The sequence below is a fragment of the Gorilla gorilla genome, chromosome 2 (genome assembly GCF_029281585.2).
Source record: "Gorilla gorilla gorilla isolate KB3781 chromosome 2, NHGRI_mGorGor1-v2.1_pri, whole genome shotgun sequence".
NCBI lineage: Eukaryota > Metazoa > Chordata > Mammalia > Primates > Hominidae > Gorilla > Gorilla gorilla.
The window spans coordinates 19,665,373-19,687,931 of record NC_086017.1 but is presented as its reverse complement, the minus strand read 5'-3'; the positions used below and the strand labels follow the sequence as shown (position 1 = coordinate 19,687,931).

General features: G+C 49.2%; 2 protein-coding genes across 26 annotated transcripts in view; one reads left to right on the top strand and one right to left on the bottom strand.

Moving 5' to 3' along the window:
• Positions 1 to 600: 600 nt before the first annotated feature.
• Positions 601 to 22,559, bottom strand: part of TTLL3 (tubulin tyrosine ligase like 3) — a 47,838-nt gene continuing 25,879 nt past the window's right edge. For 7 of the 20 annotated variants that reach the window (XM_063703608.1, XM_019023412.4, XM_055382868.2 and 4 more), the window contains one exon: positions 21,320 to 22,043. In XM_063703608.1, the coding sequence (XP_063559678.1) occupies positions 21,921 to 22,043 (123 nt within the window). In that variant the 3' untranslated portion in view covers positions 21,320 to 21,920. Of the gene's footprint in view, positions 2,149 to 20,357; positions 22,298 to 22,559 lie in introns of those variants that run through there. The other 13 variants (XM_019023405.4, XM_063703600.1, XM_019023410.4 and 10 more) reach the window with 11 other exon arrangements.
• Positions 12,013 to 18,927, top strand: RPUSD3 (RNA pseudouridine synthase D3). Of its 6 annotated transcripts, none has more exons than XM_063703609.1 (9): positions 12,013 to 12,091; positions 13,127 to 13,263; positions 14,485 to 14,529; positions 14,646 to 14,745; positions 15,918 to 16,025; positions 16,107 to 16,191; positions 16,421 to 16,544; positions 17,552 to 17,691; positions 18,513 to 18,927. In XM_063703609.1, the coding sequence occupies exons 8-9, from the start codon at positions 17,578 to 17,580 to the stop codon at positions 18,702 to 18,704; spliced, it is 306 nt and encodes a 101-aa protein (XP_063559679.1). In that variant the 5' UTR covers positions 12,013 to 12,091; positions 13,127 to 13,263; positions 14,485 to 14,529; positions 14,646 to 14,745; positions 15,918 to 16,025; positions 16,107 to 16,191; positions 16,421 to 16,544; positions 17,552 to 17,577; the 3' UTR covers positions 18,705 to 18,927. The 6 variants fall into 6 exon arrangements, with proteins under 6 accessions (XP_063559679.1, XP_055238857.1, XP_030865605.1 ...); XM_055382882.2 differs by lacking the exon at positions 12,013 to 12,091 and adding an exon at positions 12,159 to 12,225; XM_004033568.5 differs by lacking the exon at positions 12,013 to 12,091 and adding an exon at positions 12,693 to 12,838.

Below are 22,559 nucleotides of genomic sequence, written 5' to 3'. Positions count from 1 at the left end.
TTTTGATAGGCCTTTGGAGGCCACAGGGTTGCCAGATGCACTCTTGACTTTTGAATCCTGTTCCATTAACCCTGGTAGCAGCTTGGACATCTGCATCCTCTGCTGAATGCCTCTGGGCCAGATGTGCTGGGCAAATGGCAGCATCGGCATCTTGCCCAGTTCTCACCCACAGTCTACACATGGTCAACCTGTCACAAGGTTTTTAATGTTCTTGAACCTCAGGGCCTTTATTTTCTCCATTCTGAATGCCGGGATTCGACATGGACCCTCTCAGGTGTTTTGCCATATGCAACACATTCTCATTGACTCTGGTCACCCTGCTGGGCACTAGATGTCAAAACTTCTTCCTCCTTTCCAACTGAGACTGTGGTTTTTTGACCGACAAGCCCCCATTTCTTCCCTCTGCCACCCCTCCACACACCACTCCCAGCCATCGTTCACCATCGACCCACTCGCTATTTCTATGAGGTCAACTTTTTTAGATGGACACTTCAGGGACATCACGTGGAATGTGTCTTTCTGAGGTGACGCAGGTACTATGTAGTGTGATTTTGTCATTCCATGGTGCACACATCTATCTAATCCCCACACTGTATCTTATAAATGAATATAAGCATGATTTGCCAATTAAAATAATATTAAGAAGAACATAATAAATGTAATAAAACACAGGAAGTGTAGCTTGACTGCCCCACCCACTTGGTTTTTGTCTGGGCCCGGCTGTCCATTGGGTTCACTGGTGCTGCCTTATTTCTCCCTTTGACTTTTTTGTGCTAGTCAGAAACAACATAATTGCAGCATGAAACTGAAACATCTTTTGCCCATGGCAGCCATGGCTCCTTTTAGTCACAGAGATTGAGGTTATACCATCCAGCTTCCCGGGGGTTCCCTCAGACCAAGCCACCTCTTCTGGGTCTTCCACATGGAGCGAGCCGACTTCCCAGTGGGTTCCCAGAGACAAGGATCCTTCAGGTTTTCCCCATGGCTGCTGGTGCTCTGGGGAGGGTGAAGCCATAGGCTTATGCTGGGGGGCTTTGCTGGGAATGGCTGGCTTCATCTCCAGGCCAAGTAGGGTTCTGCCCTGACTCTCAGGATGGTGTTTATGCTTCTGTGAATTAGAAAGTGGGAAAGGTCGGCTGGTTTTGAGTCCTCCTCTGGGTTGCACAGGGAAGGCTGACTTAACTGTGGCAGATGGGGAAGGACAGATGGGATCCCCGGGAGGGAGGGATTGTGCTCCGATGTTGGAGCCCTTTCTCCTCTGCACTTTTCTGAACTCCATGATTAGGTAGGTGGCCATGGGATGATCATATATTTTTTTAATATCACTTCCTCGATATGCTCTTCCTAGAATCCCATGGCCACTATGAGCTGGGTTGTTGGGGGGCCTGGGTAGTCCAGGAGTGGCTCTCTGTATGGCTTGAATCACGTCTTCTGGTCGCTGTTGACCCAGGAGTTCCTCAACAGCTGGTCCAGTGGGAGCTGCTCCCTGGGGTTGAGCGTGAAGAATTTTTAAATATTTTTTCCATAAAATGAATAAAAAAGTAGCATACTATTTTAATTTTTTTTTTCAGTATATCCTTACAGTTCTGCTCATAAAATGGCAGGGCCCCAGTGACCATTTTGCATACGATGATGCCAAGGCTCCAAATGTTGATGGCAGGGCATTGGTACCCATGGCCCAGGAAGAGTTCTGGGCCTGCATAAGGGAGAATCCCATTAAACGTTCTCTTTTCAATGTTGTCTCTCTTTGCAAATGTTGAACTAAACCCATAGTTGGCTATTTTGATGTTACGTTCTTTGTCAAAGAAGATATTAAGCTTCTTTCTGACCCCAGGAGAGCGCTTCCCAGCTGTCTTTTTTTCCGTTTCTCTCTGGCAGACTTGCTGGACTCCAGTGTAGCCCGAACCTCCCAGGCTCTCCGTCTCCTCCCAGTTGCCTTTCAGCACAACCTCCACCGTTCTGGAAAGCGTGCTTAGCCTTGGACTTCTCCGAGCTCTGTTGCACATGAAGTCAATTCCTTCGGGAGCAACTCGCACCTTCTGTTTTCTGTCTGCTGCTTTCTCAGGCAAACTCTCTGAGCCAGAGCTATGGTGCTGGGCACAGTGGTGCATCTCTCTCTGGTGACACCTGCATGTTAGGAGCTGGGCCCTTGGTTGTGGGGAAAAGAAAGAGAGATCAGATTGTTAATGTGTCTGTATAGAAAGTAGACATAAGAGACTCCATTTTAATCTGTAACCCTATCCCCAACCCTGTGCTCCCTGAGACATGTGCTGTGTCAACTCAGGGTTAAATGGATTAAGGGCTGTGCAGGGTGTGCTTTGTTCAACAGATGCTTGAAGGCAGCATGCTCATTAAGAGTCATCACCACTCCCTAATCTCAAGTACCCAGGGACACAAACACTGCGGAAGGCTGCAGGGACCTCTGTCTAGGAAAGCCAGGTATTGTCCAAGGTCCAAGGTATTGTCCAAGACTCTTCATGTGATAGTCTGAAATATGGCCTCGTGGGAAGGGAAAGACCTGACCGTCCCCCAGCCCGACACCTGTAAAGGGTCTGTGCTGAGGAGGATTAGTATAAGAGGAAGGCATGCCTCTTGCAGTTGAGACAAGAGGAAGGCATGTGTCTCCTGCTTGTCCCTGGGCAATGGAATGTCTCGGTGTAAAACCCGATTGTATATTCCATCTACTGAGATAGGGGAAAACCGCCTTAGGGCTGGAGGTGGGACATGCGGGCAACAATACTGCTCTGTAAGGCAATGAGATGTTTTATGTATATGCATATCTAAAGCACAGCACTTAATTCTTTACCTTGTTCATGATGCAGAGACCTTTGTTCACGTGTTTACCTGCTGACCTTCTCTCCACTGTTATCTTATGACCCTGCCACATCCCCCTCTCCGAGAAACACCCAATAATGATCAATAAATACTAAGGGAACTCAGAGGCTGGGGTGGATTCTCTGTATGCTGAACACCGGTCCCCTGGGCCTCCTTATTTCTTTCTCTATACTTTGTCTCTGTGTCTCTTTCTTTTCCAAGTCTCTCATTCCACCTAACAAAAAACACCCACAGGTGTGGAGGGGCAACCCACCCCTTCATCTGGTGCCCAACGTGGGTGCTTTTCTCTAGGGTGAAGGTACGCTTGAGTGTGGTCATTGAGGACAAGTCCACAAGAGATCCCGAGTACGTCTACAGTCAGCCTTACGGTAAGCTTGTGCGCTTGGAAGAAGCCGGGGTAACAATGGGGCAAACTAAAAGTAAAACTGAAAGTAAATATGCCTCTTATCTCAGCTTTATTAAAATTCTTTTAAAAAGCGGGGGAGTTAGAGTATCTACAAAAAATCTGATCAAGCTATTTTGAACAATAGAACAATTCTGCCCATGGTTTCCAGAATAGGGAACTTTAGATCTAAAAGATTGGAAAAAAATTGGCAAAGAATTAAAACAAGCAAGTAGGGAGGGTAAAATCATCCCACTTACAGCATGGAATGATTGGGCCATTATTAAAGCAGGTTTAGAACCATTTCAAACAGAAGAAGATAGCGTTTCAGTTTCCGATGCCCCTGAAGGCTGTGTAATAGATTGTAAAGAAGAGGCGGGGAGAAAATCCCGGAAAGAAATAGAAAGTTTACATTGTGAATATGTAGTAGAGCTGGTAATGGCTCAGTCAATGCAAAATGTTGACTATAATCAATTACAGGAGGTGATATATCCTGAAACGTCAAAATTAGAAGAAAAAGGTCCAGAATTAGTGGGGCCATCAGAGTCTAAACCACGAGGGACAAGTCCTCTTCCAGCAGGTCAGATGCCCGTAACATTACAACCTCAAACACAGGTTAGAGAAAATAAGACCCAACCACCAGTAGCTTATCAATACTGGCCGCCGGCTGAACTTCAGTACTGGCCACCCCCAGAAAGTCAGTATGGACATCCAGGAATGCTCCCAGCACCACAGGGCAGGGCGCCATACCCTCAGCCGCCCACTAGGAGACTTGATCCTACGGCACCACCTAGTAGACAGGGTAGTGAATTACATGAAATTATTGATAAATCAAGAAAGGAAGGAGATACTGAGGCGTGGCCATTCCCAGTAATGTTAGAACTGATACCACCTGCAGAAGGAGCCCAAGAGGGAGAGCCTCCCACAGTTGAGGCCAGATACAAGTCTTTTTCTATAAAAATGCTAAAAGATATGAAAGAGGGAGTAAAACAGTATGGACCCAACTCCCCTTATATGAGGACATTATTAGATTCCATTGCCCACGGACATAGACTCATTCCTTATGATTGGGAGATTCTGGCAAAATCGTCTCTCTCACGCTCTCAATTTTTACAATTTAAGACTTGGTGGATTAATGGGGCACAAGAACAGGTCCGAAAAAATAGGGCTGCCAATCCTCCAGTTAACATAGATGCAGATCAACTATTGGGAACATGTCAAAATTGGAGCACTATTAGTCAACAAGCATTAATGCAAAATGAGGCCATTGAGCAAGTTAGAGCTATCTGCCTTAGAGCCTGGGAAAAAATCCAAGACCCAGGAACCGCCTGCCCCTCATTTAATACAATAAGACAAGGCTCTGAAGAGCCCTACCCTGATTTTGTGGCAAGGCTCCAAGATGTTGCTCAAAAGTCAATTGCCGATGAAAATGCCCGTAAGGTCATAGTGGAGTTGATGGCATACGAAAATGCCAATCCTGAGTGTCAATCAGCCATTAAGCCATTAAAAGGAAAGGTTCCCGCAGGATCAGATGTAATCTCAGAGTATGTAAAAGCCTGTGATGGAATCGGAGGAGCTATGCATAAAGCTATGCTTATGGCTCAAGCACTAACGGGAGTTGCTTTAGGAGGACAAGTTAGAACATTTGGAGGGAAATGTTATAATTGTGGTCAAAGTGGTCATTTAAAAAAGAATTGCCCAGTCTCAAATAAACAAAATATAACTCTTCAAGCTACTACAACAACAGGTAAAAAGCCACTTGACTTATGTCCAAGATGTAAAAAGGGAAAACACTGGGCTAGTCAATGTCGTTCTAAATTTGATAGAAATGGGCAACCATTGTCGGGAAACGAGCAAAGGGGCCAGCCTCAGTCAGGCCCCACAACAAACTGGGGCATTCCCAATTCAGCCCTTTGTTCCTCAGGGTTTTCAGGGACGACAACCCCCACCGTCCCAAGTGCCTCAGGGAATGAGCCAGTTACCACAATAAAACAATTGTCCCCCGCCACAAGCGGCAGTGCAGCAGTAGATTTATGTACTATACAAGCAGTCTCTCTGCTTCCAGGGGAGCCCCCACAGAAAATCCCCACAGGGGTATATGGCCCACTGCCTGAGGGGACTGTAGGACTAATCTTAGGAAGATCAAGTCTAAATTGAAAGGGAGTTCAAATTCATACTGGTGTGGTTGATTCAGACTATAAAGGTGAAATTCAATTGGTTATTAGCTCTTCAATTCCTTGGAGTGCCAGTCCAGGAGACAGGATTGCTCAATTATTACTCCTGCCTTATATTAAGGTTGGAAATAGTGAGATAAAAAGAACAGGAGGGTTTGGAAGCACTGATCCGACAGGAAAGACTGCATATTGGGCAAGTCAGGTCTCAGAGAACAGACCTGTGTGTAAGTCCATTATTCAAGGAAAACAGTTTGAAGGGTTAGTAGACACTGGAGCAGATGCCTCTCATTGCTTTAAATCAGTAGCCAAAAAATTGGCCTAAACAAAAGGCTGTTACAGGACTTGTCGGCGTAGGCACAGCCTGAGAAGTGTATCAAAGTACTAGGATTTTACATTGTTTAGGGCCAGATAATCAAGAAAGTACTTCCCATGTTAAAAAACATTTATTATCTTGTTTTGCTGTAATGGGAGTTCCAGAAAAAATTAAAACTGACAATGGACCAGGATATTGTAGTAAAGCTTTCCAAAAATTCTTAAATCAGTGAAAAATTTCACATACAACAGGAATTCCCTATAATTCCCAAGGACAGGCCATAGTTGAAAGTACTAATAGAACACTCAAAACTCAATTAGTTAAACAAAAAAGAAGGGGGAGACAGTAAGGAGTGTACCACTCCTCAGATGCAACTTAATCTAGCACTCTATACTTTAAATTTTTTAAACATTTATAGAAATCAGACTACGACTTCTGCAGAACAACATCTTACTGGTAAAAAGAATAGCCCACATGAAGGAAAACTGATTTGGTGGAAAGATAATAGAAATAAGACATGGGAAATAGGGAAGGTGGTGACGTGAGGGAGAGGTTTTTCTTGTGTTTCACCAGGAGAAAATCAGCTTCCTGTTTGGATACCCACTAGACATTTGAAGTTCCACAATGAACCCATCAGAGATGCAAAGAAAAGCGCCTCCACGGAGATGGAAACACCAGTCACATGGATGGATAATCCTATTGAAGTATATGTTAATGATAGTGTATGGGGTACCTGGCCCCACAGATGATCGCTGCCCTGCCAAACCTGAGGAAGGAGGGATGATGATAAATATTTCCATTGGGTATCGTTAGCCTCCTATTTGCCTAGGGAGAACACCAGGATGCTTAATGCCTGCAGTCCAAAATTGGTTGTTAGAAGTACCTACTGTCAGTCCCATCAGTAGATTCACTTATCACACGGTAAGCAGGATGTCACTCAGGCCACGGGTAAATAATTTACGAGACTTTTCTTATCAAAGATCATTAAAATTTAGACCTAAAGGGAAACCTTGCCCCAAGAAAATTCCCAAAGGATCAAAAAATACAGAAGTTTTAGTTTGGGAAGAATGTGTGGCCAATAGTGCGGTAATATTACAAAACAATGAATTTGGAACTATTATAGATTGGGCACCTTGAGGTCAACTCTACCACATTTGCTCAGGGCAAACTCAGTCATGTCCCAGTGCACAAGTGAGTCCAGCTGTTGAAAGCGACTTAACAGAAAGTTTAGACAAACATAAGCATAAAAAATTACAGTCTTTCTATCCCTGGGAATGGGGAGAAAAAGGAATCTCTACCCCAAGACCAAAAATAATAAGTCCTGTTTCTGGTCCTGAACATCCAGAATTATGGAGGCTTACTGTAGCCTCATACCACATTAGGATTTGGTCTGGAAATCAAACTTTAGAAACAAGAGATCGTAAGCCATTTTATACTATCGACCTAAATTCCAGTCTAACGGTTCCTTTACAAAGTTGCGTAAAGCCCCCTTATATGCTAGTTGTAGGAAATATAGTTATTAAACCAGACTCTCAAACTATAACCTGTGAAAACTAGATTGTTTACTTGCATTGATTCGACTTTTAATTGGCAGCACTGTATTCTGCTGGTGAGAGCAAGAGAAGGCGTGTGGGTCCCTGTGTCCATGGACCGACCGTGGGAGGCCTCGCCATCTGTCCATATTTTGACTGAAGTATTAAAAGCATTTTAAATAGATCCAAAAGATTCATTTTTACTTTAATTACAGTGCTTATGGGATTAATTGCAGTCACAGCTACGGCTGCTGTGGCAGGAGTTGCACTGCACTCTTCTGTTCAGTCAGTAAACTTTGTTAATGATTGGCAAAAAAAATTCTACAAGACTGTGGAATTCACAATCTGGTATTGATCAAAAATTGGCAAATCAAATTAATGATCTTAGACAAACTGTCATTTGGATGGGAGACAGACTCATGAGCTTAGAACATCGTTTCCAGTTACAGTGTGACTGGAATATGTCAGATTTTTATATTACACCCCAAGTTGTAATGACTCTGAGCATCACTGGGACATGGTTAGACGCCATCTACAGGCAAGAGAAGATAATCTCACTTTAGACATTTCCAAATTAAGAGAACAAATTTTCAAAACATCAAAAGCCCATTTAAATTTGGTGCCAGGAACTGAGGCAATCGCAGAAGTTGCCGATGGCCTCGCAAATCTTAACCCTGTCACTTGGGTTAAGACCATTGGAAGTACTACGATTATAAATTTCATATTAATCCTTGTGTGCCTGTTTTGTCTGTTGTTAGTTTGCAGGTGTACCCAACAGCTCTGAAGAGACAGCGACCATCGAGAACGGCCCATGATGACGATGGCAGTTTTGTTGAAAAGAAAAGGGGGAAATGTGGGGAAAAGAAAGAGAGATCAGATTGTTACTGTGTCTGTGTAGAAAGAAGTAGACATAGGAGACTCCATTTTGTTCTGTACTAAGAAAAATTCTGCCTTGAGATGCTGTTAATCTATAATCTTACCCCCAACCCCGTGCTCTCCGAAACATGTGTTGCGTCAACTCAGGGTTAAATGGATTAAGGGCGGTGCAAGATGTGCTTTGTTCAACAGATGCTTGAAGGCATCATGCTCGTTAAGAGTCATCAGCACTCCCTAATCTCAAGTATCCAGGGACACAAACACTGCGGAAGGCTGCAGGGACCTCTGCCTAGGAAAGCCAGGTATTGTCCAAGGTTTCTCCCCATGGGACAGTCTGAAATATGGCCTCGTGGGAAGGGAAAGACCTGACCGTCTCCCAGACCGACACCTGTAAAGGGTCTGTGCTGAGGAGGATTAGTAAAAGAGGAAAGCATGCCTCTTTGCAGTTGAGACAAGAGGAAGGCATCTGTCTCCTGCCCGTCCCTGGGCAATGGAATGTCTCGGTATAAAACCCGATTGTATGTTCCATCTACTGAGATAGGGGAAAACCGCCTTAGGGCTGGAGGTGGGCCATGCGGGCAACAATACTGCTCTGTAAGGCAATGAGATGTTTTATGTATATGCATATCTAAAGCACAGCACTTAATTCTTTACCTTGTCTATGATGCAGAGACCTTTGTTCACGTGTTTACCTGCTGACCTTCTCTCCACTATTATCCTATGACCCTGCCACATCCCCCTCTCCGAGAAACACCCAAGAATGATCAATAAATACTAAGGGAACTCAGAGGCTGGCGGGATCCTCCATATGCTGAACGCTGGTCCCCTGGGCCCCCTTATTTCTTTCACTATACTTTGTCTCTGTGTCTTTTTCTTTTCCAAGTCTCTCGTTCCACCTAACAAGAAACACCCACAGGTGTGGAGGGGCAACCCACCCCTTCAGAAAGTAATAGTTTATTTCATTTATTTATATTTTTTCTCTCCTTTTCACAGGTGTTGAACAGTTTATTTTACTAATGCATGTGGTTTACCCCAACACATCCCAAATATCATGATTCCAACATGTGGTGTTGGCTGCATTTTCAGAGCTCGCAGTCATACGTCTTAGTCTGTCGGGGCTGCTGTGACAAAATACTGTAAATTGGGTCTCTCTAACAACAGCAATATAATGTTCACAGTTCTGGAGGCTGGCAGTCGAAGATCAGCTGGCATACTGGGTGTCTGGTGAGGGCCCACTTTCTGGGTCATGCCTGCCATCTTCCCACTGTGGTCACATGGTGGAAGGGGCGAGGGAGCTCTCTGGGGCCTATTGTATAAGGACGCTAATCCCAACCACAAGGGCCCCACCCTCATGACCCCATCACCTCTCAAAGATGCCACCTCCAGATGCCATCACCTTGGGGATGAGGTGTCAACACATGAGTTTGGGGGGACACAGACATTCGTTCATGTGGTAAGTGGCTCCAATGCTGGCCTGCCTCTGAGGCCTGGCCTCCTGGTGGAGGGCCATGCAGGCACAGGGCTCTCATGCACTGGGGTCCCCGGGGACACCTCCCACCCCTGCCCAGGCTCTACTTGGGAGTTGGCAGGTGCTGAGTCCTCTTGTGACCTTCTTAAGAAAGTCCCTCCTGGCCAGGTGCAGTGGCTCATGACAGTAATCCCAGCACTTTGGGAGGCCGAGTCGGGTGGATAACTTGAGGCCAGGAGTTCAAGACCAGCTTGGTCAACATGGTGAACCCCTTTCTCTACTGAAACTACAAAAATTAGCAGGGTGTGGTGGCAGGCACCTGTAATCTCAGTTACTTGGGAGGCTGCAGCTAGAGAATCGCTTGAACCCAGAAGGCAGAGGTTGTAGTGAGCCGAGATCGCACCATTGTACTCCAGCCTGGGCAACAGAGCAAGACTCTGTCTCAAAAAAAAAAAAAAGAAAGTCCCTTCTCTCAGAGCTCAGGGCTGATAACAGAGCAAGAAATGCATCCTCGGGGAGAGAGGGCGGCCTGGCCTGGGAAGGCTGGCTTCAACCATCAAAGGCAGCTCTCACACCTCAGTCCCCAGGGCCTAGGGCTTGATCCCTGCATCCCCTCTTCCGCTGGCTGAGCTCTGTGCCTCAAGAGTGAGACTCCACCCTCCCAGCACTCCCTCACAAGCAGACCGGGCCCCGTCCTGCCTCTGCTGACCCCCACTCCCCTGGGGCCTGCTCTCTGGGTCAGGACCCGCATGGAAAGCAGGGGCAGGCCATCCCAACACCTCCCGGAGGCTGCCGGCAGCTCAGGCTGGTTTTCCTGTGACCAGTGCAAGTGTTCTTTTCAGTTATCTGACTTCCTTCCGGGGCATTCTGAGCCCACCCATAGCTTTTGGCATGCCTTTAAGGGACACAAAGAACCACAACAGCCACTGTGTCCTCATCTGTAAGGCAGGGCCCCAACACACCCTGCCTTCCTCATAGGGGTGTGTAATGCTGGATGAAAAAGCCTATTAGAAAGTGTCCGTCAAAGGCCGGGCACGGTGGCTCACACCTGTAATCCCAACACTTTGGGAGGCTGAGGCAAGTGGATCACCTGAGGTCGGGAGTTTGAGACCAGCCTGGTCAACATGGTGAAACCCCGTCTCTACTAAAAAATGCAAAAAATTAGGCAGGTATGATGGTGCATGCCTGTAGTCTCAGCTATTTGGGAGGCTGGGGCAGGAGAATTGCTTGAACCCAGGAGGCAGAGGTTGCAGTGAGCCAAGATCGTGCCACTGAACTCCAGCCTGGGTGACAGAGTGAGACTCCATCTCAAAGGAAAAAAAACAAAAGAAGTGTCTGTCAAAGGCCCCATGCGGCCTTTAATCCCAGCACTCTGGGAGGCCGAAGTAGGTGGGAGAATCCCTTAAGCCCAGGAGTTTGATTTTTTAAAAATTATTTTGTTATTTTTATTTTCTTATCTTGAGCCCAGGAGTTTGAGACCAGCCTGGGCAACATCGTGAGACCCCATATCTTAAAAAAAAAAAAAAAAAAAAAAAAAAGCCAGGTATGGTGGTGCACACCTGTAGTCCCAGCTACTCAGGAGACTGAAGTGGGAGGATCGTTTGAGCCTGGGAGGTTGAGGCTGCAGTGAGCTGTGATTGTGCCACTGCACTCCAGCCTGGATGACAGAGCAAGCAAAAAAACACATTAGTGGCCGGGCACAGTGGCTCACGTCTGTAATCCTAGCACTTTGGGAGGCCAAGGCGGGCGGATTGCCTGAGCTCAGGAGTTCGAGACCAGCCTGGGCGACATGGTGAAACCCCGTCACTTAAATACAAAAAATTAGCCGGGTGTGGTGGCGGGCACCGCACCTGTAATTCCAGCTACTCAGGAGGCTAAGGCAGGGGAATCGCTTGAACCCGGGAGGTGGAAGTTGCAGTGAGTCGAGATCGGGCCACTGCACTCTAGCCTGGGTGACAGAGCGAGACTCTGTCTCCAAAAAAACAAAAACAAAAACACATTAGGAAAATGTTCACACCAAACTCAAAGTGGAGACTGGGGAGGGAGCGAAAACCGCAAGCAGGCAGTAAAGGGGAATTTACTTTTATCCCTTTCGTTTCTTAAACAAGAAAGACAGGAAACCTATACATACATTGTTTCACAATGACTAATTCTGATGGTAGGAATGTGGGCAGTCATTATATTATTCTTTTTTTTTTTTTCTGTGTTCTTCTACTTTCTTTTTCTGTTTTTTTTTTTTTTTTTTTTTTTTTTTTTTTTTTCTGAGACGGAGTCTCGCTCTGTCGCCCAGGCTGGAGTGCAGTGGCACGATCTCGGCTCACTGAAAGCTCCGCCTCCCGGGTTCACGCCATTCTCCCGCCTCAGCCTCACGAGTAGCTGGGACTACAGGCGCCCGCCACCACGCCCGGCTAATTTTTTTGTATTTTTAGTAGAGACGGGGTTTCACCGTGTTAGCCAGGATGGTCTCGATCTCCTGACCTCGAGGGGCCACAGGACTAGTACAGCCAAGAGGTGAGGGTCCGGGTGGGGTGATCCGGCCGTCAGAAATGCAAAAGCCTGGAAAGACATCTCCAAAGGCCAATCTTAGGTTGGACAATTGTGAGCTGGGGAAGCTGCAAACACTGTGACCTCCGGAATAACCGCTGGTAATCAGTTACCTCTAACCCTTAGCAGAATTCAGGTCCCTCTACTACTCCTAACCTGGTGGCCTTTCATTAACTCTATGAAGCCAGTTTAGTTCGGGGGAAGGGCAATTACCATTTAGACTACGAACTAAATTTCTCCCAAAGTTAGCTTGGCCCAAGCCCAGGAATGACCAAGGACCGTTTAGAGGTTAAAGGCAAGCTGCGGGTTAGTTAGATCAGATCTCTTTCGCTGTCATAATTTTGTAATATAATTTTTGCAAAGGCGGCTTCAGATTTTTTGCTAAGACAGGTTTTTTGATCAGATCAAATTCTTCTGCTACAGCGCTCTCCCTAAAAGTATAGGAACGCATTTCTGCATTTCCTTCCTGGGCGGGGGAAAAGCCCCGCCTCCTCTGGCTCTGAGTCCCGCCTGGTCACCATTCCGATTGACACTCCAACTGACCAATCAGCGCGCTGGCTGGAGTGTGGGTCTGCCCCTCTGGACGCACATGCGCGCTGTCCTGGATCGGGAGATGGACTGCCGCCGTGTTTTGGGCCGGTTCTGGAGTGGCTGGCGGCGGGGCCTGGGTGTCCGCCCAGTGCCCGAGGACGCAGGCTTTGGCACCGAAGCCCGGTGATTAAGTACCCCCTCTCTCATGCGGGACGGAGGCTAGGGCAGGGGGAAGGCACGTGCGGGTTCTGGATCAGGTAGATGTTACCCGAAAACAGCCCCGTTGGCCTCTCTGAGCCTCGGTGCCCTCCGCCGTAGAATGGGACCGGTCGTACCTGAATTTTCGAGGTCAGCCCAGACATTGTGAGGCATCTGTCAGAGGCCGCAGGATTTGGGAAGAGGCGTCCGGAGATAGGAATGGGCGGCACCTCGGGACGGCATGACTCCCATTGCTTCTCCCTCCTTGTCCAGGCATCAGAGGCAACCCCGCGGCTCCCGCCAACGGTCGGGGCCCCTCGGGGACCAGCCCTTCCCGGGGCTGCTGCCAAAAAACCTCAGTCGGGAGGAGTTGGTTGATGCGCTGCGGGCAGCCGTGGTGGACCGGAAAGGTGAGGGGTGAGAGGCACGGCCGCACAAGGACCGGGAGGGGACTGCCTCGGCGTGCAGGTGGGCTCTCCATTGAAGCCACGGGATCAGCCCTGCTTCTGCCTCCCACTAGCAGCATGAGCTGGGACGAGCCACCTAATTTGCACCCTCTCCCCGCTTTTAACCCTACTGCCATGATGCAGTAGGGTTAAGAGTGGGGAGAAGATGCAAATAACTACCGAGCCTTGCACATAGCCGGCGCTCAGTTACGGGAGTTGCTATACTAGATTATTGTTTATTGGCCGCGGTGGCTCACGCCTGTAATCCGGGCACTTTAGGGTGCTGACGCGGGCGGATCACCTGAGGTCAGGAGTTCGAGACTAGCCTGGCCAACATGGTGAAACCCCGTCTCTACTAAAAATACAAAAATTAGCCAGGTGTGGCGGCGTCCGCCTGTAATCCCAGCTAGTCGGGAGGCTGAGGCAGGAGAGTCACTTGAACCCGGATAGCAGAGGTTGCAGTGAGCCGAGATCGTGCTACTGCGCTCCAGCCTGGGGCGACAGAGCAAGACTCAGTCTAAATAAATAAATAAATAAATAATGATTGTTTATCGACGGACAAAACACAGGCTTTGGAGTCAGACATACCTAGGTTCTGTGATCAGCTTGCTGTGCGGCTTTAGGAAAATAACTGAATTTCTCTGAACCCCACTCTCTATTCAGTGATTTATTCCTTTTCTCAACTATTTCTTGAACATATGCTATGTTCCACGCACTGTTCTAGGCAGGCTATACAGTGCTGAAAAAGATATGGTTTCTGCTCTTAGGGGAGAAATAGATTTCTCTCTAATGGGAGAAATGGATGTCAGAAAACAAATGAACAAGTTACTAGTGGTAAGTGCTACGCATAAACTAAAACAGGGTGTTATGATATCAGGTGAGGAACTGTAGGAGGAAGGCAGACATTAGATTGGAGATTCAGACCTCTCCGTGATGTGACATTTGAGCCAAGATGATAGGGAGTCAGACCTGGGAAATTTGGGGACAGGAAACAGCAAGTGCCGAGGCTCTGAGGTGGCAGAGGAACAGAAAGAAGTTCAGTTTGGTGTGGGGTAGTTAACTCGTGTCTGAGAGTCATGATGGGGACATGTGCTAAGATGCGTGAGAAAGTGCTCTGGAAACTCTTAAGTGCTGCATAAAGGTTTACCGTTGCTTTTGCTGATGTTCGTGTGATGTATGTTTCAGGACCTCTAGTGACGCTGAACAAGCCACAGGGTCTACCAGTGACAGGTATGGGCTGGGGATGTGGGAAGGGAATGCAGCGGAAGAGGGTTTCGTGTCTGAGGGAGGGAAAAGTGAAGGCATGAAGCTTTGGCCTCTTGTAATTTTTCTTTCTTACTTTCCAGGAAAACCAGGAGAGCTGACGTTGTTCTCAGTGCTGCCAGAGCTGAGCCAGTCCCTAGGGCTCAGGGAGCAGGAGCTTCAGGTTGTCCGAGCATCTGGGAAGTAAGTGGTAGGGGTGACAGGAAGCTAGGAGTACAGGCATCCATCTGTGATGGGGAAACAGCTGCTTGGGGATAAGCTGAGACATTTTCCATGGGAAGGTTTGAGATCATGGAGGTGGATACAAGTACTGTGAAGAAGAGGAAGCCGATGGCTCTGGGTTCAAATCCTCAAGTACAAATGGTGTGATACCAGGCAAAGCATGACACCTCCCTGACGCTGGGCACAGTGACTCACACCTGTAATCGCAGCACTTCAGGAGGCCAAGGCAAGAGGATCACTTGAGCCCAGGAGTTCGAGACCAGCCTGGGCAAAATAGACCCCATCTCTGGAAAAACAACAACAAAACTTTCCGCGTGGTGGCTCATGCCTATAATCGCTAGGACTTTGGGAGGCCGAGGTGGGAGGATTGCTTGAGTCCAGGAGTTCAAGACCAGCCTGGGCAACATGGCAAAACCCTATCTTTACTTAAAAAACAAAACAACACACACACACACACAAAAAACCTAGCTGGGCATAGTAGCACATGCCTGTAGTGCTCGGGTGGCTGAGATGGGAGAATCACCTGAGCTCAGAAGATGGCGGCTGCAATAAGCTGAGATCCTGCCACTGTACTCGAGCCTAAACAACCTGAGTGAGACCCTGTCTCAAAAAAACAAAACAAAACAAATACCCGCCCTGAGCTTCAGTTCCCCTAATGGTAAAACAGAGAAAATAATACCTATGCTCAGTGTGCAGTCATTTCTCCATGACGGTACTCGTGGCAGGCATTGCTAGTCGATCCATGATACTCTTTCCTCTAACTGCCATCAATTAAAGATGGTACTTGAGATGAAATATTTCTGCAGTTCCACAAACTCATGAGCTTTTTTGTAGAGAACTTATTTAAGAGCTAATATGTACAGAATTTCTAGTAGAATTCGGGCACATGGTAGACAATCGTTATGACATTTGGCTCTGAGTTCCCTGGGGGCCGGGGCAAAATGAGAAACACATTAAGCTACATAGTCTTGTTATCAAAGAAGGGGAAACCTTACTTGTTTCTCAGGAGGTGGTCTAGGTTATAGTCCTGGTGTTAGTGTTTGGCCTGAAGCAGGTCAGTGTTCCTAAGAGTTTCCTTTTTAGTGGGCGAGTTCAAGGGACTTTAACTTGTGTGATTTGTCTGCTTATTCCAGAGAAAGCTCTGGGCTTGTACTCCTCTCCAGCTGTCCCCAGACAGCTAGTCGCCTCCAGAAGTACTTCACCCATGCACGGAGAGCCCAGAGGCCCACAGCCACCTACTGGTGAGAGGTGCTGGGAGGTTCCTAGAGTGGTGGGGAGGTCCCAGCAAGCCACCCTGTGACCTCCTCCTGCCCCTTTCTCAGTGCTGTCACTGATGGGATCCCAGCTGCTTCTGAGGGGAAGATCCAGGCTGCCCTGAAACTGGAACACATTGATGGGGTCAATCTCGTGAGTCCGGGTCTGGGCAGGGAAGAGGAGGGGTGCTTCTAGATATAGTACCCCTACAGAGAGGAGTCAGGGGTATGGATTTGGGATGGCTGGCTCTCCTGTCCCCTAAAACAGGCAAGTGACCACTGCCTATACTGTGGCCCTGCCCAGAGTCTGTTGGGAGCAGGGAGGGTCTGGGTATAGCTCCCAGACCTGCGTAAGGCTTGTTCACTCTTGGCTGGCACCACAGACAGTTCCAGTGAAGGCCCCATCCCGAAAGGACATCCTGGAAGGTGTCAAGAAGACTCTCAGTCACTTTCGTGTGGTAGCCACAGGCTCTGGCTGTGCCCTGGTCCAGCTGCAGCCACTGACAGGTAGGTCTGGCACCCTAGCCAGCCTTTAAAACTGCACTTGATTTGGGAGGCTGAGGCAGGTGGATCACGAGGTCAGGAGTTCAAGACCAGTCTGGCCAAGATGGTGAAACCCTGTTTCAACTAAAAACTACAAAAATTAGCTGGGCACGGTGGCAGGCGCCTGTAAAACCAGCTACTCGGGAGGCTGAGGCAGGAGAATCGCTTGAACCTGGGAGGCAGAAGTTGCAATAAGCCAAGATCACGCCACTGCACTCCAGCCTAGGTGATAGAGGAGACTTCATCTAAAAAAAAAAAAACTGCACTTGAGCCAGGCGCGGTGGCTCACACCTGTAATCCCAGCACTTTGGGAGGCCAAGGCGGATGGATCACTTGAGGTCAGGAGTTCGAAACCAGCCTGGCTAACATGGTGAAACCCTGTCTCTACTAAAAATACAAAAATTAGCCGGAGTTGGTGGCATGCACCTGTAATCCTAGCTACTTGGGAGGCTGAGGCGGGAGAATCGCTTGAACCTGGGAGATAGAGGTTGCAGTGAGCGAAGGTCACACCATTGCACTCCAGCCTGGGAGACAGAGTGAAACGCTGGCTAAAAAAAAAAAACTGCACTTGGCTTAGGGAGGCAAGGAGCTGGGGAGACAGTGGTATCAGCAGCAGCCTGGGGAGCATTTGATGGCCCCCAAAGGTGTATGTGACCAGGCCCAGCTAGAGGAGGCAGGTTCAGGCTAGCACCCCAGCAGGAAAGAACAGTCCTTAGGCCCGGTGGCTTCAACAATTAAATCAGGGTTGCATCTCATCATGAGTGGATCCCACAGCCAGGCAGATTGATAGCTGTGATCGTCCTGACGTGTTATGTGTCCTTCTCTGGATGCAGGGGCCATAGTACTGACCTCACTGAAACATGATCTGAGAAAGGGCGTGGTGTTTCCCCAAAGGAAAAGGGGAGGAGTGATACTGGGTGGGACAGAACGAGCAGCTGCTCACTGTCTCTCCTGGCTTTCCTGTTGCCCAGTGTTCTCCAGTCAACTACAGGTGCACATGGTACTACAGCTCTGCCCTGTGCTTGGGGACCACATGTACTCTGCCCGTGTGGGCACTGTCCTGGGCCAGCGATTTCTGCTGCCAGCTGAGAACAACAAGCCCCAAAGACAGGTACTCCAGCCCACCTGCCTGCTGCTTTCTGAGGGGTGGAGGGAGAGGTGAGCATGGGCAGCATCTCCAGACCTTATCTGTGCAGCTTGGGACTACTGGGAGGCAGCCCTTTTGGCTCCCAAGGCTGTATCCGTACCCACATCTTGGTGTGTGGCCTTGGGCAAGTAACACTCGCTCTCTTGGGCTTCATTCTGTCCATGTGTTCAATAAGGGAGTTGATGTGGCTAATTTCTAAAGCCCTCTTAAGTCTGCCATTCTTCGAGTCTGGTACAAAGGGTCAAAGGCATGCGTGTATTAGGACACCAGATGCCTCTACCTGCTCTAACACACTAAACCCAGACTACCAGAGTCTTCACACAAGAACTGTGCCCTCATGTTAAGGTCAAATAATGGGAGTGGGCTCTGCTTCAAGCACTAAGTACTCAGGGACCCAGGCTGTTGATATCCAGCCAGATGAGGGGAAACAGTGTAGGTTCAAGTGGATAAGGTTTTTCTGGGCCAGGTGTGGAAGTGGCATACATACTGCCACCCACGTTCACTCAGCTAGAGCTCACTCACGTCTCACCAAGCTGTGAGAGGGCTGGGAAATGGAGTTGAGGTGTGTGCCTAGGAGGAAACTGATTGGGCGACCCCCTAGCCAGTCTCTGCTGCAGTGTGAGTGCCTGTGTGAATGTGCACATCTGTGTGCAAAGAGGAAATGATTAACAGTTGCAGAACAGTCGGGAATGGAGGAAGCGCCCGCCTTACTCCCATTTCCCTTAGAGCTGGGTACTCAGCTGCTTGGAAAATGGGCTGAACACAACGTACCTCTCCCGCTCCAGGTCCTGGATGAAGCCCTCCTCAGACGCCTCCACCTGACCCCCTCCCAGGCTGCCCAGCTGCCCTTGCACCTCCACCTACATCGGCTCCTCCTCCCAGGCACCAGGGCCAGGGACACCCCCGTCGAGCTCCTGGCACCACTGCCCCCTTATTTCTCCAGGACCCTACAGTGCCTGGGGCTCCGCTTACAATAGTTCTCCCTCTGTTCCTGACCCCCTCACACACACTGCAAAGTGAGGGTGGGGGCTCTGCAGTCAGACAAACCTAAGATCACATCCTGGACAGGCCACTTGCTTGCTGTGTGGCATTGGGCAAGTAACTTTACCTCTCTGGACTTGTGATAATAAAAGTTCCTACCTCATGTTATGGTTTTGAGGATTTGCTAAGAAAGTAAATGTTTATTATGGATCTTGCTTACTGCTGAGTTGTGCCTGTAATCCCAGCACTTTGGGAGGCCAAGGTGGGCGGATCACGAGGACAGGAATTCGAGACTAGCCTGGCCAACATGGTGAAACCCCGTCTCTACAAAAAGTACGAAAATGAGTTGGGTGTGGTGGTACGCGCCTGTAGTTCCAGCTACTCAGGAGGCTGAGGCAGTGAACCTGGGAGGTGGAGGTTGCAGTGAGCCAAGATCACACCCACTGCCTAGGCAACTGAGCAAGACTCCGTCTCAAAAAAAAAAAAAAAATTGTAGAGATGGTGGCTGGGCTCAGTGGCTCATACCTGTAATCCCAGCACTTTGGGAGGCTGAGGTGGGTGGATCACTTGAGCCCAGGATTTCAAGACCAGCCTGGGCAACATGGCAAAACCCTGTCTCTACAAAATATGCAAAAAAAAATTAGCCAGGTGTGGTGGCATGCGCCTGTAGTCCCAGCTACTTGGGAGGCTGAGGTGGGAGGATGATCTGAGCTCCGGAAGCAGATATTGTAGTGAGCCGAGATCTTGCCACTGCACTCCAGCCTGGGTGACAGAGTGAAACCTTGTCTCAAAAAAAAAAAAAAACAATTGAGATGGGGTCTTGCTATGTTGACTAGGCTGGTCTTGAACTCCTGGCCTCAAGCAATCCACCTGTTTTGGCACCCACCCCCCACCAGTGTGCTGGGATTACAGGCATGAGCCACTGCACCCAGCCTTCTTACTCTATTACATTTTTTAAAGCAGGGTCTCAGTATGTTGCCCAGGCAGGCTACCCTCCAACTCCTGGCCTCAAGCAACCCTCCCGCTTCAGCCTCCTTATCTTTTTTTTGAGACAGAGTCTCACTCTGTTTCCCAGGCTGGAGTGCAGTGGTGTGAGCTCTACTCACTGCAACCTCTGCCTCCTAGGTTCAAGCGATTCTCCTGCTGGGATTACAGGCACGTGCCGCCACACCTGGCTAATGTTTTTGTTGTTGTTTTGTTTTTGAGTCTCTGTTTTTAAAGCAGGGTCTCAGTATGTTGCCCAAGCAGGCTACCCTCCAACTCCTGGACTCAAGCAACCCTCCTGCCTCAGCCTTACCTTTCCTTTTTTTTTTTTTTTTTGAGACAGAGTCTCAGTCTGTCGCCCAGGCTGCGGTGAAGTGGCGCGATCTCAGCTCACTGCAACCCCACCTCCAGAGTTCAAGCAATTCTCCTGCCTCAGCCTCCCGAGTAGCTGGGATTGCAGGCACACGTCACCATGCCCAGCTAATTTTTGTATTTTTAGTAGAGACGGGGTTTCGCCATGTTGGCCAGGCTGGTCTCGAACTCCTGACCTTAGGTGATTCACCTACTTCAGCCTTCCCAAAATTCTAGGATTACAGGAGTGAGCCACCGGCCCTTATCCTTTTTTATGAAGACACTTGTCATTGAATGTAAGCACTACACTGGTCATTGGGATTATCTCATTTAAGATCTTAAATTTATTTACATCTGCAAGACCTCTTTTTTTTTTTTTTTGATTTAGGGCTTCACTCTGTCTCCCAGGCTCAGAGCGCAGTGGCGTGATCACAGCTCACCACAGTTTTGATCTTCCCAGGCTCAGGTAATCCTCCCACCTAGGCCTCCCGAGTAGCTAGGACTACAGGTGTGTGCCACCACACCCAGCTAATTTTCTGTAGAAACGGTTTCACCATGTTGCCCAGACTGGTCTTGAACTTGTGGGCTCAAGCGATCTCCTGCCTTGGCCTCTCAAAGTGCTGGGGTAACAGGTGTGAGCCACCATACCCAGCTACAAAGACTCTTTTCCCACATAAGGTCACATTCACAGGGTCCCAGTAGACATCTCTTTTCAGGGACCACAGTTCAACCCACTACAACTAAGCAGTGCCACACTTTTCTTCAGGTGGGTGTGGCTTATTGGATATTTCATTTTTAGGTGACCTTGGCCCCTTGCTGAAGAAGGGATAGACCCATGCCCTCTGCAGAAGGGCTGAGGTTTAGGCAAGGCCAATTCCTTCCCCTGTCTCATGGCATTAACGTTCCTATGCCCGGTAGGTGTCATTCTGCTAGCTTGGCTTGTTCTCTGGGGTTGGGGGGCTCCCAGTGCTCGGCAGTTCTGGCAATATGTCCCTGCGTCGACTCACTGCCATGTGATCCTGGGTAAGCCATGCCTCCTCTTTCAGACTCAGTTTCTTCATCTGTAAAGTGAAGGCTCACGCTCCCCACCCCTGGATCGGAGATGCTGGGGGAGTCCCTAAATAGGAAGCCCCATGTCTGTCCTTAGGTGGGAATTCTGGGCCTCGCTGCACGGAGGAGCTGCTGATGGCCTCAGGCTCTTGCTGTGGACCCTGGGGTACACAGCCTCGCCCCACCCACTCTTGACCCTCCAACAGCAATGGAGTCAAGCCCCAAATACTTCACTTGTTTCTTTTTATTTGGTGTTGGATCCAGGACAAGGGCAGTGGGGAATCGAAGCAGGGGCTTCCCTAGCTTCATATCCCCCAGGCCCCTGCGCCTCTGGAATGTACCAACAAGGGGCAGGGGTTTCAGGGGGCTCAGCCTCTTCATGGGGCAGGCCTCAGCCCTGGGTTTGTCACAGTCTGGCCTTGAATTTGCCTTTGGCCTTGACCTTCTGACAGGTGCTAGGAATTGTTCTGACTTCAAAGGGCAGAGGCAACAAGGCACTTCCAGCTGGGGGCCTCGGAGGCACAGGAGAGCAGGAGCCTCGGTGTGAAAGGAGGGGAGAAGAGGGAGATGATCAGAAGTCTGTGGAGGAAGGGGCTTCTGAGGGAGACCAGCTCTTCCCTTGGGGTGCCAGCCAGCCTGGGAGCTGCCCTCTGCCTGTGCCCTCCAGCCCTGACCCCGTGCTCAGCACTGTCCACTGGGTGTGAGTCACAGGTCGAGGCCCACCTTTCTTGGCTTCAGGATGCTGGGTGCCACCTTGAAATCAAGGTTAGGTGGGAGGGAAATGAAGACCTTAGCTGTGGGTAGAGTCCTCAAGGCCTTGCCTGTGGTCAACAGGGTCTTAGTGCCCACCAGCTTGCTGTGCTGTCGTCGGAGGACCTGGCCCTGGTGTCGGAGTACATGGGGAGAAGGCAGCTGGGCCTTGGTGTGGAGGCTGGGGAAGTGGTGAGGGGCTGTGGGAGCAAGAGAAGCTGTGAGGCCCTGGGGTGGGGCCCAAGGTGGCCTAGCTGCCCTAAAAGGTATGTGTGGAGGATGGGGGGATATGGAGGGAGTGGGGTGAAGGCAGATGGAGCCCTCCCGGTTCCTCCTCCAGAGGCAGTGAGAAGAAAACAGGGTAGAGTCCAACAGACCTGGGTCTGCATCCCAGCTGTGCCCCTTCTGAGCTGTGCAACCTTGGGCAACTTCCTTAAACTTCCTGATACCTCGGCTGGAAAATGGGGATAATAGCACCTACCTTGCTAGGTTGGTGTAAGCACTAAAGGAGCTGGGCAGGTAGCGGTATGGGGTAAACTGTTAAGTGCTGGACGCGTGTTAGTTCTTTCCCCAAGAGGTGACTGCTTGAAGGCAAAGGCAGAATACTGCAGTGGGAAAAGCGTGGGCGCTGGAGAGAGCAACCTGGGCTTAAGTCCTGGCATCTTTGAAATAAGGTCATCTTTGAAATAAGTCACTCAGTGAGGCAGAGTGACTAC

Excerpts from the sequence above, each read along its gene's own strand:
- RPUSD3 (XM_004033568.5), top strand. The coding sequence starts at position 12,714 with ATGCGCGCTGTCCTGGATCGGGAGATGGACTGCCGCCGTGTTTTGGGC. Across the intron at positions 13,264-14,484 it reads AGCCGTGGTGGACCGGAAAG|GACCTCTAGTGACGCTGAAC; the intron begins GTGAGGGGTGAG and ends TGTATGTTTCAG. Across the intron at positions 14,746-15,917 it reads GTTGTCCGAGCATCTGGGAA|AGAAAGCTCTGGGCTTGTAC; the intron begins GTAAGTGGTAGG and ends TGCTTATTCCAG.